Consider the following 16,364-nt stretch of genomic DNA (forward strand, 5'->3'; position numbering starts at 1 on the left):
TTTTACACAGAACCAAACAACAGCAGCATGATGCCACCCCAGTATGGGATTACTGAAAGCATACCGGCGTTCTGGAAGCAAAAGAGGTGTGACATGTAACAAAACAGCATCTGCCTCTAGTGTGACATATAACATACGCGTCGGCAGCACTTTCTAAACAATAACAATGCTATAACATGGCAAAAACAATCATTTACTGTTCCTTATATATGGTGGCTGATCTCACTCTCTGTTTGGAAGGTAAAGACCTCTCTGAATTCACTATATCCCCAATTTACGGACATTTTCAACTGCTGTTCTTCATCTTTGAGTTAGCTGCTAACTGCTGCTAGCTGCTTTGTAAATCTCACTAACAACAACATACATTATTAGCATGCTATGTTAGCATTCAGCTCAAAGTACAGCTGTCCTAAACTAAAGTGATAGCATGTTAGTGTTACATTTGACCTTTTCGTGGCGTTGGATCGAAAGTCAAAGAATCATCAGTGTTATTACGACTCATGCTCTGAGGGTCATGAGTTCATGAACAGGATGACAATATTTCACAACAGTCATCAAGATAAATATATCAAAATATTATAATCAGACTTTGACAAATATAATTCCAATCCAAAGCACCCCTGAAAATATCCAGTCCAGTTATTAAAGGTACTTTTAAAATCTTGAGACTCACCCCATTGGCTCTGCTCATGGCCTGGTAGTAGATGCTGTAGCTCTTGGCCGGTGACAGCGGAGGATTCCAGAAACCTCCGTAGCTCTTGTTGTCTCCCACTGTAAACGGCTGCACAACCGTGAGGCTGGATGGGGGCAATTCAGCAGCGATATAGTACGGAGAGTCCAAGATGGAGGCGTTGCGGAAGCTGACAGGAGCCGAGAAACATTCAGGGACTTCGGAAGCAGCGCGGCGGGTCTTGGACTTGCGCTCCTCCTTCACAACGAGCTGGTAGGAGCTGTAAACACAAATAAAGTCACATAAATACATTTACATAATAAAGCATTCACATCTCTCTTGAGCTGTCGTTTCATTTTACTCAGTCAACAAAGCCCCCGTCATTAATCAAGAGATCAGAGAGATGATGGGTTTTCCCTGGGTTTTTTCGAGACCGAGGTGACAAAGGCCTGTGGCGGGGGGCATCTTGACAGCTGTACTTTTAGATACGGTCCCCCCCTCTATTAAATATGAAAGGAGGCCCCCACATGCTTGAGCTTTACACTGCTGACTTGTATAATCAGAACAGACATGTCCTGTGATTTTCAGCCTTCTATGATTATATTTACCCTTTACAGCAGGCACATCCTGACAGCTGAGAATATTACTGTCAGGTATTGTTCCCCCTCTAGTAAATATGAAAGGAGGCTGAGAATCACAGGACATGTCTGTTCTGATGTCACAAGTCAGCGGTCCTGAAATGTGTGTTTCTTTTCTATAATACACATTCTACATCTCGGAGGCGACGTCTTTCCACATATGGGCTTCCTTCGCCTTTCAAACGGGGCAGAGCTCCGTGGGAAACAGTTGGAGAGACACAGCCCGAGGGGGAACCGGAATCTGACACAACACCGGAGGGAGAAGCAGGTCCGTGGAGCTGTGCGCCAGACGAAAAAACAAGCGTGTCACACCAAATGCGCGCCACTACGGGGTCGCTTTGGGTTGTGAGCGTGCATGACACGTGTCTACATTGAAAGTAATGGATTTGTGCGCGCAAAAGACGCTACACCTGAACGCCCCCCATGCACACACACACGCTCTAACCAAGGCAACAGCCGAAATCACCCAGGCAGCCCACCTTTGTCTTAGATAGGCAGGGAAAACCCTGGTCTCTCAAATTTGAAGAAGTTCAGCACGCCTTTTTTCACTCTTTATTTAGGATATGAGAGCTTTGTCCTTTGCTTTAATTAAGCCTCTTCATGCAATATAAAAATAACCCAGTGCCCTTCAACTAGATTAAAGAAGACATTAAAGGTCCCAGATTGTGAAAAGTCAGATTTCCATGTCTTTTAAAATATAAAGCAAGTATAGCTGCTTTATAAATACCATGAAAGTATCAAAACACTCCACAGAGAAATGCACACAGGGCATTTGGGCAGTGGCAGCTAGTATGTGTGCAAATTTAGATTTTGAGCTATGACTCTTATTCTAGTACCCAATAACACAACAAGATGACATTTTAAGACTCCTATGTAGCCTACAGCCCTGCCGTGGTGAGCCTGGAGAGAATGGAGGGGGCAGTTCAGAGTAGGAGACATCGCCTGTAACTCATTTTCTTCTGAATGCAAAAATTAAAATAAAGTTTTAATTAAAAAAAGGAAAAAAAAAAAACAGGTACAGGTGGGACATTATTCTCTGTGGAGCCCATTGTAATTTAAACTTAATAACAGGTGCATTTTTACCTTAAAAGACTCCTAATTCAGCTAAAAAAGTGATTTGTTTGATCACGGCAGAGCTCCCACCATTAAAAGCTTTAATTTCCAGAGTGCTTTAAATCCATTTTGGCAAAAGGAGCATTAGCAGAGGAGGGCTGAGGTCTGTAAAGAATTCTCAGGAAAATGCCAACTATCCTGTAAAAAGCAGTGTGATTTGTTCCAAGGGTCACTTTTTTTTATTCCAAATGGTAGATTTACTTTAGAGGCAAACTTCAGCTAACTTTCTAACAAAGTAGCTGGCAAATCATTTCTGCTGCTGACTCAGCAGCAAAGTACAAATTAACAGTAAGAAATATATATCTATGTGTGTGTGTGTGTGTGTGTGTGCGGGGGAGAGAGGTTACATCCTACTTTACATACACGTGTGTTCTCATCCACATTAATAAGTCCAGATGTGTCTCGCTGTGCTCTGTCTGTGTGCATGTGCACTCTAGCAGGTGTCTATGTGGCTCTACAGTAGCAAGTGTGCTTGTCTGTGTGTTCTAACAGGTGTGTAGAGGTGTGTTTATATACTTAATGCTACTTTGTCTGTGTGTGTGTGTGTGTGTGTGTTTCCATTCCACTCTGAGAGGCTTCATGAATGGCTGAGGGCTCCTTTAGCGGTCAGGACAAACGCAGCGGCCCTCCGCAATTACCTCCGTCCTCCACGCCAAGAACTCACTTCACAATTATACGCAATTAGGGAAATGTATGTTTCTGTGAAGGGGGCCGCGGCCAATTATCCCCGGCTCCCGTTTGGCAGCTTTCATAAAAGATAATTGCTGATGACCAAAGATGAGTCTCTCCCTCTCTCTCTCTCTCTCTCTCTCTCTCTCTTTGCTGTTTCTGCCTTTCTGGTGAAATATCCATTTTAAACTAATGGCTTTCAGAGGCTGCACAAGGGATGAAGCAGAGGCCCAGTACAAGGGGCAAATAGGGGATTGTGTGTGTTCAAGTGTGTGTGTGCGCGCATGTGTTTGTCTTTGGACTTACAGGTGTTCCTATGAGTGTGTCCCAGTGTGTCTCCATATACATCAGTGCTGTTGTACTCGTCTTTGTGAGGAAGAATTCTAGACCTTCAGGAACATCTTAGAAAATGAAAACTATTTGCAAAGTGTGCATTTTTCTGGACAGTGGGCACATTATCTGCAAATTGCCAACATTCTGTAAAGGTGGAAGAGTTTTTGAGAAATGAGGACGGTTGTGCTGATGCTTGTTTCTTCAAAGGGCTTCAGGGTTTAAAGTTGGAATGAAGTTCAGGGTTCAGGGCCAGTGAATGCATTTGACGTTAGAAACACCTCAATAATATGTGTGTTTGTGTGTGCATGTTATCATGTGTGCGAATCTGGCCTTGTGCATGGTTCTGTCTGTGCAAACATACAGATACAAGAATATTTTTTATTACCTTCTCTTATATTTTATTGATACAGTGGCGCTGAATAGATCTCTAAACGGATATCCCTGCCAATTTGACTTAGCAGAGTCACTATCCCATGACTCCTCATCGTGGTGCTTATCAGGTGAATGAGGGTAAATGTATCTACATAGGAGGTTAACTGATTTGTGGTGAAGACGCAACTCATAGGGGATAACGGCAGATAGTGCGGAGTCAGGCAGCTGCGGAAAACAAATCTGAAAGGCACAGCCATCTCAAGTTGAAAGACTGGGCCCATTTTCAGCTTTTGCAGCACAAATGGGAAAAACAAAATTGATATATACTTGGCAATATGCAAGACAAAAGATGAAACCATATTGTGCCGCATTTGGTTTGGCAGTGAAATAAACGTGCAAGGAAATAAACATAAACATGAGGTGTTTTACGGACATTGTTTGTTTTAGAAAAAAGACTGTCTGCATCTAAAGAGCAGAAACTGTGCATTTATTGTGAAAACTGAAGTTTATTTTGAAAAGAAACAATGCATGTAACAGGCATAAATTCACATGGTGTCCCAGAACATCAACAACAGATGCACCCAGGATACCTAGTGTGTTATTTGTAGACATCAAAAGTCCACTGAACACCAGTTATAACGAAATGGGACTGAGAATATGTTGGATTTGTGCCCATTTACAAAGATTTATTTCTTCTTCAGTAAAACTAGGGCCGGACCGATATGGATTTTTTGGGGCCGATGCCGATTCCGATATTATGGAATAAAAAAATCTGATAACCAATATATCGGCCGATTAAATTTTTACGTTTTTCAATTTAAAAAACCCCGAAATACCTGCTTTTGATGGCTTAAATATAGTTCAAACACTTGTTACGAAGATATAAATTGAAGGAAGAACATTTTACTATTTTCAAATACTTTTATAAGTCTATATGAATTAAGACATTCACATATATGTTCACAGTACCAGAGTTCTTTTTATTATTGCCAGTTTAACAGAGGTAGGTTATAGTGCAAAAAGTAACACAAGGACATCATTTCTAAGTAAAACACCATATTCCCTTCATTTTATTAGTGTTGATAATATAAGTGTACATCGGCGTCAATCAGGCAACTTTTGGCCGATTGCCGATTATTCTCTAATGGCTATAATCGGCCGATAAATCGGTCGGGCCCTAAAACAGACATCATGATATATATAACTATATAGTACTGATTATCAGGCACAGTCTGCTTTTTACCATTTTAGTTCATTTTTATTAACTTTTGTACTTATCTTGCTCCTATTGTTACTCTATTACGCCCTGGTTTTTCCTTGAAAAAAACCCCCACTTCTGCTCTTGTATATTTGTATATTTTGCCAGATATTTAATACTCTACTGTTTCTAAAACTAGGTCCCGTGAGTAACCCTGACCCACGAAAACCCCTGGTTGTTCTAGTTGTTACTGGTTGAACGTTAAATTGTTGTTACTGTACTTAGTGTTACTGTCATTTGAAGCATTCTCTGGTACAAGAAGTTCCTTCAGGGTAATAACATTTTATTGAATTGAACTGACTTGAATGATGTATCGCAGATTATTGTCTTGCAATGTATCGAGTATTGCAGAATCGCTGTATCGTGAAGCCATTGTTATTGTGGACAACGTATTGTGATAGTATTGTATATGTTTTACTCCAACCTCTAATGATTTCCTGTGTGTAGCTGCCTTCATCTATATGTGTGTGTGCATATACATTTTTGTTTGTGTCTGTGAGCAAGCATGTGTGGACATCCACCGTTAGCCTGTAAAGCTACCCTTATCTGTATGAGAACGAACATATGTGTGAATACAAGCATGCATGCTAATGTGTGTATACATGTTGTGTGTGTGTGCGTGTGTGTGTGTCTCAAGCACAACAGCTGCTCCTCTTAGCAGAGCCATTTTGGTAAACATTCCTCATCTAAGCTCCTGAACTCGAGATGCTCTGATCTCCTCAGAATAAATAAATTAAGAAAAAACAACACTACAATTCCTGCAGAAAACATCAGCGTGCACATTAACCAACAGATGCCTTCTCCCTACTTCCCCACGTACATCTGTTGGCACTTAAAACATGTAATACTTGCACAAAACACACATAATAAGCAAACACGTTAAGGGGCTTATCTCGGGTTGATAAACACATAAAGATGTTAGTGATTGGATTGCAGCCTAATTCAACATGAGATGTATTTGCCATGCGTGGGTGATGAACGGCGAGATATGGTATGGGATTTACAGAAATTAACAGTAAACCACTGACCCACGCTCACATTTCTCAAATCCATTTCCCCAAGTCCAAATTGAAGTGATATATATTCTCCATGCACCCTTGTCGAAGCTGTATTTCCCTAAAGGCAACCGCAGAATTATGTTCTCCCCTACACCAATGAAATGGATGGGATCACATGTTCAAAGTGAACTTTTAATTAAAAAACACGCTGGCTGAAAAAATGAGAAGGGGAGCAGGAATGAATTAGCTGTGTGTCCATTTTAAAACAAAACCAGTGGGTGCAGCGGACCGGGACTGGAGGAATGAGGCTTGAGTGTGTCTTTGTATTTTTGCTCGCTTTTTTATTTTAGGTACTATAAAGAGATTTACAACTGAATGAAGGCAACCTGCTGTTTGTCTCCACCACTACTGTAGGAAAAGGATTTGACTGTATCATCTCTTATAATATTAAAGCCCATAACCTGATTATTAGCATTCTAATCCAACTTTAAAACATGATTGGTGGCTATTCATTAAATGACTAAGCACAATGGGTGTCATTCATGAAATGGTAGTAAATCCGTGAGTAGATTTGCACATAAAAAACCTTGGTACTGAAAAACTACCTCGTCTTCATGAACATACAAACATGTATGTTCATAAATGCCAATCAGTCGTAAATTGACAGCGTGCTCCTGCTTGTTAGCAATAAGCATAGCCTACATCACTGCCCATGAATAGCCAGTGGCCACAATATAAGGAGGTGATAAGTACTATGGACAGGTGCATCCTGTAGCCCTGCAAACACGGAGCAAATAAAGAAAGCGTGGGAGAGACAGAAAAACTTCTACTACTTCTACTTCCGACGCTGATAAAGAATTGAAATTATTTTAGGTGAAGTGGGGTTAAGAAAAACATTTCATTTTCTTCTGATAGTAGTAGTAGTGTGACCGGGACAGGTAAATCAAAGACCTGGAATAAGGTAACAGGTGCCGTTTACTCCGTGTCCTCTGTCATAAGAACCATCCAACAAGTTAGACGAAAATGGTTCGACATGAAACACAACAGCTACAGGAAGCTCTTCCCAGTCACAGCTCTCTGCTGCAGACGAATGCATTGCTTACATCATCAGAGTGACGTTTGTCAGTTTGCCCTGAGCAGAGCATGTGAGCGGAGCAGACCGGGTAAAAATTTCCGCTCCTTGCTCGCACCTGTCACTTTGCGCCGCTCGTCCGCTCCGCTTGGTTCTGCACATTCTTCGCTCCACTCCACTCCTTCATAAATTTTATCCCGCTTCACTCGCTCACCACTCCACTCAAAAAAACTTCGTCGTACTACCCTAACCTGTAATCTTCTATTCACAAATAAAACATGAGCTTGGTAGATTCTCCGGGGAAGCCCTCTCCTCTCTCCCCACAATTAGGGACCGTTCTCCACACTACCACTGTTGGCAGGGTGGAAATAAGTCAAAGTGTGGAGGAGACGGACCAGGTTAAGCGGCCGACCTCCGGGGAAGCCCTCTCGCCTCTCCCCGCAGTTAGGGACCGTTCTCCAAGGTACCGCTGCTTCTCTTCTCAGTTTCTTTTCTGAAGTACACAGTAAACTCCATAGTTTTGAAAGAAAATAGTGTGGGTGTCCGCAGGTGCAAAGATGCATTCTGGGTGGGGCATGAGCAAAACTGGAGCGAGAGATAAGGCTCCGCTCCACCTTTTAAAAAAATAGCCGCTCCTCGCTCAACACAAAATCCTTCCGCTCCCCGCTCCCCGCTCCCCGCTCAGCTCCGCTCCACTCACATGCTCTGGCCCTGAGCCTCAGTATTGTTTGTCACTGTTGTAAAATTACACCACTATTAAAACATCTTAATACAGGAAGTCTAATGTCAGCAATAACCCTCTGTTACGTTTAACAACAAGTACGATACACCGTCTGCCAGATGCGAGTGGCGAGTTCAGCTGGCGAGTTCACCAGCTGCCCGGTGTGAGCAGAAACACGTCCACAAGTCTTATCAAACCAAAACTCAATTTGAAATAATGTTTATGTCTCCTACGTTGTGTCTCTGACAGTTAAATTAGACAATAATGAGGTGCAGTTTGGGGCTGTGGTGCGTAAAGAGTGCAGAGGAGGAGTGCGTTGGTTTGTTATTTTATTCATTCAGAGAACAGCGTTTTCCAGTTTTGAATTTAATCGATTTAAATAACTCATTTGCGTTTTTAAGAAACCTAATATGAAGCTTAACTCTGCTAAATGCCAACTAATTTAACTAAACGTGTCACATTTCCAATCTTTTGTCATGTTTAGCTTAGATGTTTCATAGGCATCTATGTATTGTGACAGAGCACAATATGAAAATAAAATTGTTCTAATAATGACAAGCAGCATTTATGTGCAATACCTTACTGACACAAGCACGACCAGCAGTCAGAAGCAGGTGTAGATTTTGTTGGTATCTTCAAAAAGACAGAAAGCTGAAATACACGTAAAATTTCCTTCTGCAAACAGTTTACACACAAATTTGTTCTGCTCATGTTTCATGAATGAGACCGAGTGTTTCCATAGCTGATATATGAACTGTAAAAGCATGTCTGCGAGTATACATGTCTGTTACTGTGCTCTCTGCCACATATGTGTTTATCAAACCATGACTGCATGTATTTTTGTGCATAATGTGAAAAAACTCCCTAAAAACATTTACTTTATCGCCTTGTGCCAACAAGCTGTTGGCAGAGTGCTTCAGTTAAAGCAGTCAAGTCTAAAGTGACCGGACACTGATTGCCAAATTACCATGAGACATTTAGGCCTGTCATGTCCACTCCGAGTTGCATCACCACAGGGCAGCGGCTAAAGCTTCAGGACGCAAGTGACTAAAGACGATAAGTTTCACTGCCAAATCTATAAAAAAAATGAAGTCCCATTCTCCGAGTTTCTTTGCATACAAATTGGACTTATATGTGTGAGTGATTTCAGTGGCTTTAAAAGAGACCCTTGAGGAAGATGAGAGAGAGAGGAAAGTGGATGTAAGAGGGAAAAGAAAGAGAGGGTGGAGACGAGAGGAGGAAATGAAAGAGATGAAAGTAGGAGGGATGTTGAGAGGACAAAATGGGTTGGAGAAGAGGAAAGCAGAGGACAGAAGAGATGGAAGGAGAGGAAACCAGAGTACATAACAGGAACTTATATAAAAAGCAAAATAAAGATACAGGTAAGAAATTACCTGATAGGTGCGCCACGTGATTGGGCGGGCTTTAGCAGGATGGTGATGGTGGTCTCTGTCTCGTTCAGAGGAGCCTCAGACTCGTACTCTGGCATCATCGGGGCTGATGGTAAAAGAGAGAAAAGAAAAACATACAATGAAGCTAAAGAAACTGACATGTCAAACCAGGATAACTTTTACTGAATGATGACGCAGGAAGTCACAGTGTATTGTCCAGCACAATAACAACATTACTGTAACTGAACACACTGACCCCGCCCCTTGCTCTGTTATTTTCCTCAACCCAACAGGCACCTTTCAAAAGGGTGCAACACAACAAACATAAGTTTCAAAGTCTAAAATGAGCTTTATGTCAAAGGACAGTGAAGCAATGCAGGAGAGAAAGGGATGTTAGATTTCGCACGTTCTCCAAAAATGATATACAAATTCTCAGGACACAACATGAAAGGTTTACATATGTTTTCATTTCGGATTATTCAGGAAATGTCCGAAAGCCAACATGGAACATGTCCAAAAACTTCAGTTCCTCAAATGGCTACTTAAGGCTGGCTTCAATAGTGACTCAATCTCCATAAACACTCCACATTAAAATGCCCAACTTTGTTTACAGCCTGGTCCAGAAATGGTTTTGGTCTTGATAGCTAATTTTTCCGTTCATGCCAACTGAATTCTAATACAATTTACCTGTTAAATTGTTTTTAAGGCTTAAAGTTATGCATTATTAAGTGCATGGCTGCTTTGAGTGACAGGTGGATGCCATCAATTGACAAGTTACTACCACAGCAACAACGTTGGTTAGGCAACGTAACCATGGCCTCAAAAATCAGATGTTAAGTTTTTGCGGTAAGTACACTTTGTTTTAATGGTTCTAAGCTTATTATTTGCTGGCGGAAATTAGCATTAGCATTAGGAAACACCTTCTTAACCACGCTAGCAACTAGTGTTAAGATTAGCGCCACCATATAGTCACCTCTGGCTCCAAAAATCCAAGATGGTGACGCCAAATTTCGAAACTCGAGGCTCCAAAATGGGAGTCAACAAACCTGCATGTCAAGGCCAACCATTTGTCATAAATACAGGAGGTACTTATCCCCATCTACATGTCAACCTCTTGAGTTAATACTGAAATAAATCTCAGCAGAGGTAAATATATGATGTAAAACAAATCCACAGATCTGTTCTGGCTCTGATCTTTTGTTTTGACATTATTGTGTCACATCCTGACAACAGTGATCTTATCCAGTGCTGTTAAGAGCAACACAAAGATGGATGTACGCTTCACTCCGCAGACATCCCATTACATTCAGGTTTTTAATTTCACATTTGTCATGGCCTCATATTGAAGGTGCAGCATCAGTGCCTGTCTGAGTAAAACATCAACAGTTTTTCCCCTGATTGGTGTGGCATTTAGGATATTAAGACGAGTCCAGCCCCTCCTCCCATGTACATCCATCTCTATCTGTCTGCATCGTTTAATTGAAGTCTCTTCATCCTTGGGTCCCTGAATGAGATAATGAAGATTGGGGATGGCGTGACATTTGGAGGGAGACGTCTCTGTTATGTGTGGAAGTGCTACCGTTTTTTTTTTTTTTTTTTCTAGCAACATGTTGTTAAGATTTCAAAAGATGAAGGAGTAATGGAGGCTCAGTGGAAAGGTCATGCAAAAATCACTGTTGGTGTTGACAGATCGGACGATGCTAATAACATGCTGATGACACATTAGGACTGTAGTCCCCTGTAGTTCAATCAGCACTTAACAATACCAGGACTCAGGATTCAGTGGTGTGGCTCAGTGGCTAGAGAAAAGCATCAGGACTGCTTATATTTGGGTTCAAGTCAGAATTTTAAACTTCAGCACTATAAATAAGAGTTGTCTATACCTCTTTTGATAGCACTGCAATAAGAAAAAAAAAGAGTCCTGGGGCTTTTCCCCCAGTTTCATAGCTTCAGTACATTCAATACTAACAAATTTATAATTAAGGGAGAACACTGGCAGCTGCCCACTAACCTGCATGCAATTAATACTTGTGATGCAACGCAATTAGTCACCACCATTAATGAATTCATCTTGAATCAAGGCTGCATTAGCGCTGGAGACAGCTGACCTTTCACTAAGTCTCGCCCCTCAAATGGCGACTGACCAATCTTAGAGTAGCACGGGCCAACTCCAACAATGATCCGACAACTACACAGCTGTGCTCAATACACTAGACAATTTATATTTTCCTCATTTTTGGGCTGGTATTTCAAGCTTTGGGTTTTGCCCGGGGCATGTGTAATGGTGACACACAATACCTGGTGAGGTAACAAGATTTCTTTTTCATCCCAAAACCAAAATCAAACCCTGGAAATTGTAGGGTTAGCTACGTAGCCACTGAAGGTATTTTGTCTACTGAATTTATACACATGCTTCTTTCTGTTTTTATTGATCATAACACTGAATGATGACCGACGCTGTTCTACAGGAACCAATAAGGAGAAGCAGAGAAACTTTGCCAATTTTCAACCAGCTGTGTGTCATGGCAGTATGTGCAGATGAGTGATGTTCGGCTTAGCCCTGCACCCTGTCTGTCCACTGCTGGAGCTCCAGATGCTGGCAGCATGGGTGAAAGCCTAACACTGTTCATCTGCACACACTGCTGTGACACAAAGCTGGTTGAAAATCATCAAAGTTTCCCTTTATATTCATTGTCTTCTGTGGCGATCAGCAGTGATGTGGTGGTTCACTTTTACACTGTGATCTGTAGCCTATAGTTCGGCTTTAGCTTCTAACTATCTTTGTCTTTTTAACCCGTTGTTGCTGCTGAGTCAGTTTGACATCCTGGATATATCCTTCAAACACAGACTGTAGACCATTCTGTGTGCTTCTCTCCGAAATTGCTTTTTGAGTTTTCCATAAATTTGAGAACATTTCTTCAAGGACTGCAGTTAGTTACGGTGAAGGCTCCATGCTAGCTCTGACAGCTTGACGGACGATCACAAACTAAAGGTCACAACTACCTCAATGAGGAGGAAATGGAAATAACAACACCTGTGACTGAAAGACAATCAGATGTGCCATTTGGGAAGGCATTTTTAAAGAAAAGTAAAAAAGAGATGAAATGACAGCGATAGAGAAATAAAAAAGGGGAGAAAGCAGTTAATATACAGAAAAAGGAAAGGGAATTTAGATGAAAAAGAGCAGAGAGACAGAAGGAGAATTAACGCAAGCTGGAGAAGGACAGCCAGGGTGAGTCAGAACAATACAGGACAAAGAGAAACATGCAAAGAAAGGAAAAGTAAGAGTTCTTATTTTGCATTAGTAATTCTGTCATTTAAACAACAAAGAACGCTCTTCACAAAACAGCTGGAATAAGAAAAGTGCAGTCCTCCTGCTCCAGAATAAAGAAATGCATCAACATGTGCAGTCACTTCACAGTTCTTGCCACAAAACTTGATTGTTTTCCTTTTTTTGGGTGCCACTGACATTTTCGTTGGATTGAGGCAGGTGACATAAACAGAAGGTTACAAATGGAGAGGAAAAGCCAGACAGATATGAAAAACGGTCACTCAGACAGACAAAGACACAAACAAAAACACAGACTGGCAGATTTACTGATGAACTGAGTGACATGCCATCCCACCACCTGGCCAACAAACAATACCTTCAGCGTCTTTAAGTGCCAAAGAAATGTCCCCAGAAATGAAAGGACACAGTCACACTGACAATTAACACATTGTTTCCAGAAGCACAAAATATGACAAAGGATTTTTACCTGCTATTTTGGTGGTGATGCGGGTGGTGACGGGCGGGCCAAAGCCCTTGTTCGTGGATGCTTTGAGGGTGAAGAAGTAGGTTGTCCCTGGGTAGAGACCTACGAACAGGTGATGGGTCTCATTCCTCAGCCTGAACACCCGTCCCCTCTGGGTTGTAAGATCAGCGCTGGGGTCCAGTGAGCTCAGGGCCTTGTAGGTAATCTGCAATGAGACAGGAGACACACTTTTATACACTTTAGCTTTACATAACAGGTTGCAATCTAACCAATCTTGGCTTATGCACCATTAATCTACATCCTCTAAAAGTCTTTGTTTTTGCCACTAACAGGCACAGAATATTATAAATATAGTTATGACTGGACACATTTCAAAAACTGTTGTCTCTATTAGTCACTTGGACATAAAAACTAACATAAAAAATAGGGTCCAGGTTAAAAAATACCTAAGCTACCCTTTAAAGACATATTTTTGGAGGTATGACTCTGTTCTGGGGCCTCTCTGCCTTTCCTCGGGCCTCTGCAGAAAGCCTAAGGTGGAGAGAGCACACCTTGCTGCCCTTCCATGTGCAAATGAGTAAAGCCTGACAGTGTGAAAGCTAACCTCCCTGCCCTTCCATGCGTCTACATGGAAAGACTAAGGCAGGAAGAGCAGCAGCAAAGACCCTCCAGGAACAGAACACAGCAGTATCAATGACAAGCAGAAATGACACTGATAAGTCAGACACAGCAAAAGGAGGAGCTGGGGTGGAGGCAGGTTGCATAGTGGCTTGCAAAGGAAGTAGCAACAGTAGGCAGGGCAGATCAGTTTAAATAGGGCGCCCTGAATGAGATTCAACAATTGGTTGCATAGAAAGGAATCATGTGAGGAATCAGCTGACTCCCTTCCACCAATCAGCCGCTCCATCTGTTGATTGGGCTGTTTGAGATCAGCTGATGTGAGCTGACATCGTGTCCTGCCTGAACTAACACTATGCTCAATTAGTTTAATCATTCGGACATAAAAAATTCAGACTGTAAAACACATTAGATTTCAGATTATTCTGATTTTGTGACTAACTGAAGTCTAAACTACTGCCCATGTATTTCCCTTGTTACACTGAGGAATATCCCCATGAGTGTTTCTGTGCAATGTTCCATCATTTTTAAGTTGTTTTCATTTTAAGTCCAAAACAAACAGCGAGCTTTAGAGTTTGACCTCCGAACCACCTCCGATGTCATGTCGGAGAAAATCCAAAAGATCATTCATCTGTTATTAAACTGTGTGTTAAACTTCAGTCAGATCAATATTGGAGATGAAGTGGTGTTGGCTCTTTACTAGAGGTCTGTGTTTCTCCACATGAGCTCCACTTTGAGACTGGAACAAACTGAGCAAATTGACCCATGGCCACTAAACTGGCAGAAGCACTTCAATAGTTCTTCTGTTAAAAGAGCTATCAATGTCTGTCGTAATGTTGCTACTGGCAACTTTCCACAATGCACAACTGTCAATGATTGCACGCACACACACACACACACACACACGTGGTTGAACACTGGAGGACAGCTGTCATTGTGAATGACAGTCAGTACAAAAGAGTATTGACTGGTGGGAAAAACACACATTAATAGCAATTCAACCCCAAACACATTTCAGCCTCTCATAAAGTACGTGCGTTTGTGAAAATGAAAATACAGGTTATATAAAGTGTGGAGGCAAGGTGAGAACGAGCGAGGGAGGGAGAGAAGAAGGATAAATAAAAGAGACAGATACTAAGACAGACAACATGAATGAACCAGAAGGCACACGGTGGAGCGGAAACCTCCACCAACGCAATTTTTTTTTCCTCCAACTTGCAGAGCCACGGCCCCTGGAACGGTTCATGTTTCCTGTCATTTGTCTTCTGGGTTTGATTTCTTGACGAAACACAAAGTGAGGGCAGCACTGTTTAGCTGACTGCCAACTACGAGTTCCCAGAGGAAAACTTTCCCACCTGCATGAGTGGAGCATCATCACTGTGGTTACAAAAACAAAAATATATCCAATAACTAAATCTCATACTCACATCTCCATCAAACTCAAAACATACTTGGTTAATATCTGGGATATATTACAATCAACCGATGAATGGGGTAAAACATAAACATATCTTATATAAAGTGTGGGTTTGAAGCAGAAAGACGCATATAATATTAAAAAAAATTAAGCAGGAAACAGATATTTGGAGTGTGAGACAGAAAAACAGCTACTCTAATTGACCAGGGTTCTAAGATAGGTAGCACATAACCAACTCTCAAGATTAGATTCAGCCAGGGAGCTCTGTTGCATGTGATCCCCATTTCCCATCTGCGCATGCTTCCTGTCACACTCTGTTTGGTCTACTAAAGCCAAAAAATATCTTTAAGATAGGTTCTCATTTCGGAAAATGGATAATTCCAATCCTTGATTATGATTCCCTGCGTTCAAAGCTGCTGTAAAGTTACCTATTGTCAAATGGGACGTAGAGCTAAAGAGGGCGACCTCCAACTGAAGCCCGAATCATTTTTCATCCACCAGGGCGAAAGTGGTCAGAAGGGTTAGGGTTAACCCATGTCATTGGTCCGACAGCCCATTAGTCCGACGTCCTGTTGTTCCGATATGTGATTATACTAGGCTATACTGTATTTGTGTACCATAGAGGATCAGCAAACACAACAAAAGTAGGCTGCTGGTCGAGATACAAGTGTCATAGAGAGGAGAGAATGAAACACCATAACCTCTTGTTATTAACTCTGGGGTCGGGATTGTGTGGGGAGCTCTCCGCGGTGCTGAACGGCTCCCGGTGGGCGTATTTCTGCCTTGATGGTGCGCCGCGACCGGCTCTGGGTCAGCTGGGAAAGGCTTGAGGCAAAGCAGGCTCACGGCTTATGTGTTTGCCACTTTCTTTTTCATTTTAACCCACACCATGATCTTTTCCTGACCCTAACCAAGTGGTTTTTGTGCCTAAACCTAACCAGACCTTAACCACAGGGCATCATGATGATTTCGGAACAACGGGACTTCGGAACAATGGGTTTAATATGGTTGGACCAATGGGCTGTTGGACCAATGGGCAGACCCCCAGAAGCACAAAACGCTATCATTCAACAAATGCACACAAATATGCTACAAAAGAGATAAAGAGGGCGTACAGGGATTTTTGTTTGACCCCACTGTGTCCTGTTGCTTCACTGGACAAATAATGTTACCTGTCGTTGCTGTCGCCCAATCCAGTGACCTTTTATCTCCATCCAAAGTAGTCAAACGACAGCAACAATGGTAAGTTAATGTAGCTACTAATGTAGCATTAGCTAGCTTTCATGTTTATAGCCTATTATGCTCACTTTTCTCTTGCTATGTTGTCGATTGCTAGCGA

General features: G+C 41.9%; 1 protein-coding gene across 12 annotated transcripts in view; it reads right to left on the minus strand.

Annotated features, from left to right (window-relative positions):
* Positions 1 to 16,364, minus strand: part of ptprt (protein tyrosine phosphatase receptor type T) — a 527,216-nt gene that overhangs the window by 225,091 nt on the left and 285,761 nt on the right. For all 12 annotated transcript variants that reach the window (XM_078171434.1, XM_078171419.1, XM_078171458.1 and 9 more), the window contains exons 12-14: positions 12,994 to 13,195; positions 9,239 to 9,341; positions 674 to 950 (exon numbers count right to left, since the gene is read on the minus strand). In XM_078171434.1, coding sequence (XP_078027560.1) covers positions 674 to 950; positions 9,239 to 9,341; positions 12,994 to 13,195 — 582 coding nt within the window. The remainder of the gene's footprint in view (positions 1 to 673; positions 951 to 9,238; positions 9,342 to 12,993; positions 13,196 to 16,364) is intronic.

Source organism: Epinephelus lanceolatus, chromosome 1 (genome assembly GCF_041903045.1).
Source record: "Epinephelus lanceolatus isolate andai-2023 chromosome 1, ASM4190304v1, whole genome shotgun sequence".
NCBI classification, from domain to species: Eukaryota; Metazoa; Chordata; class Actinopteri; order Perciformes; family Serranidae; genus Epinephelus; species Epinephelus lanceolatus.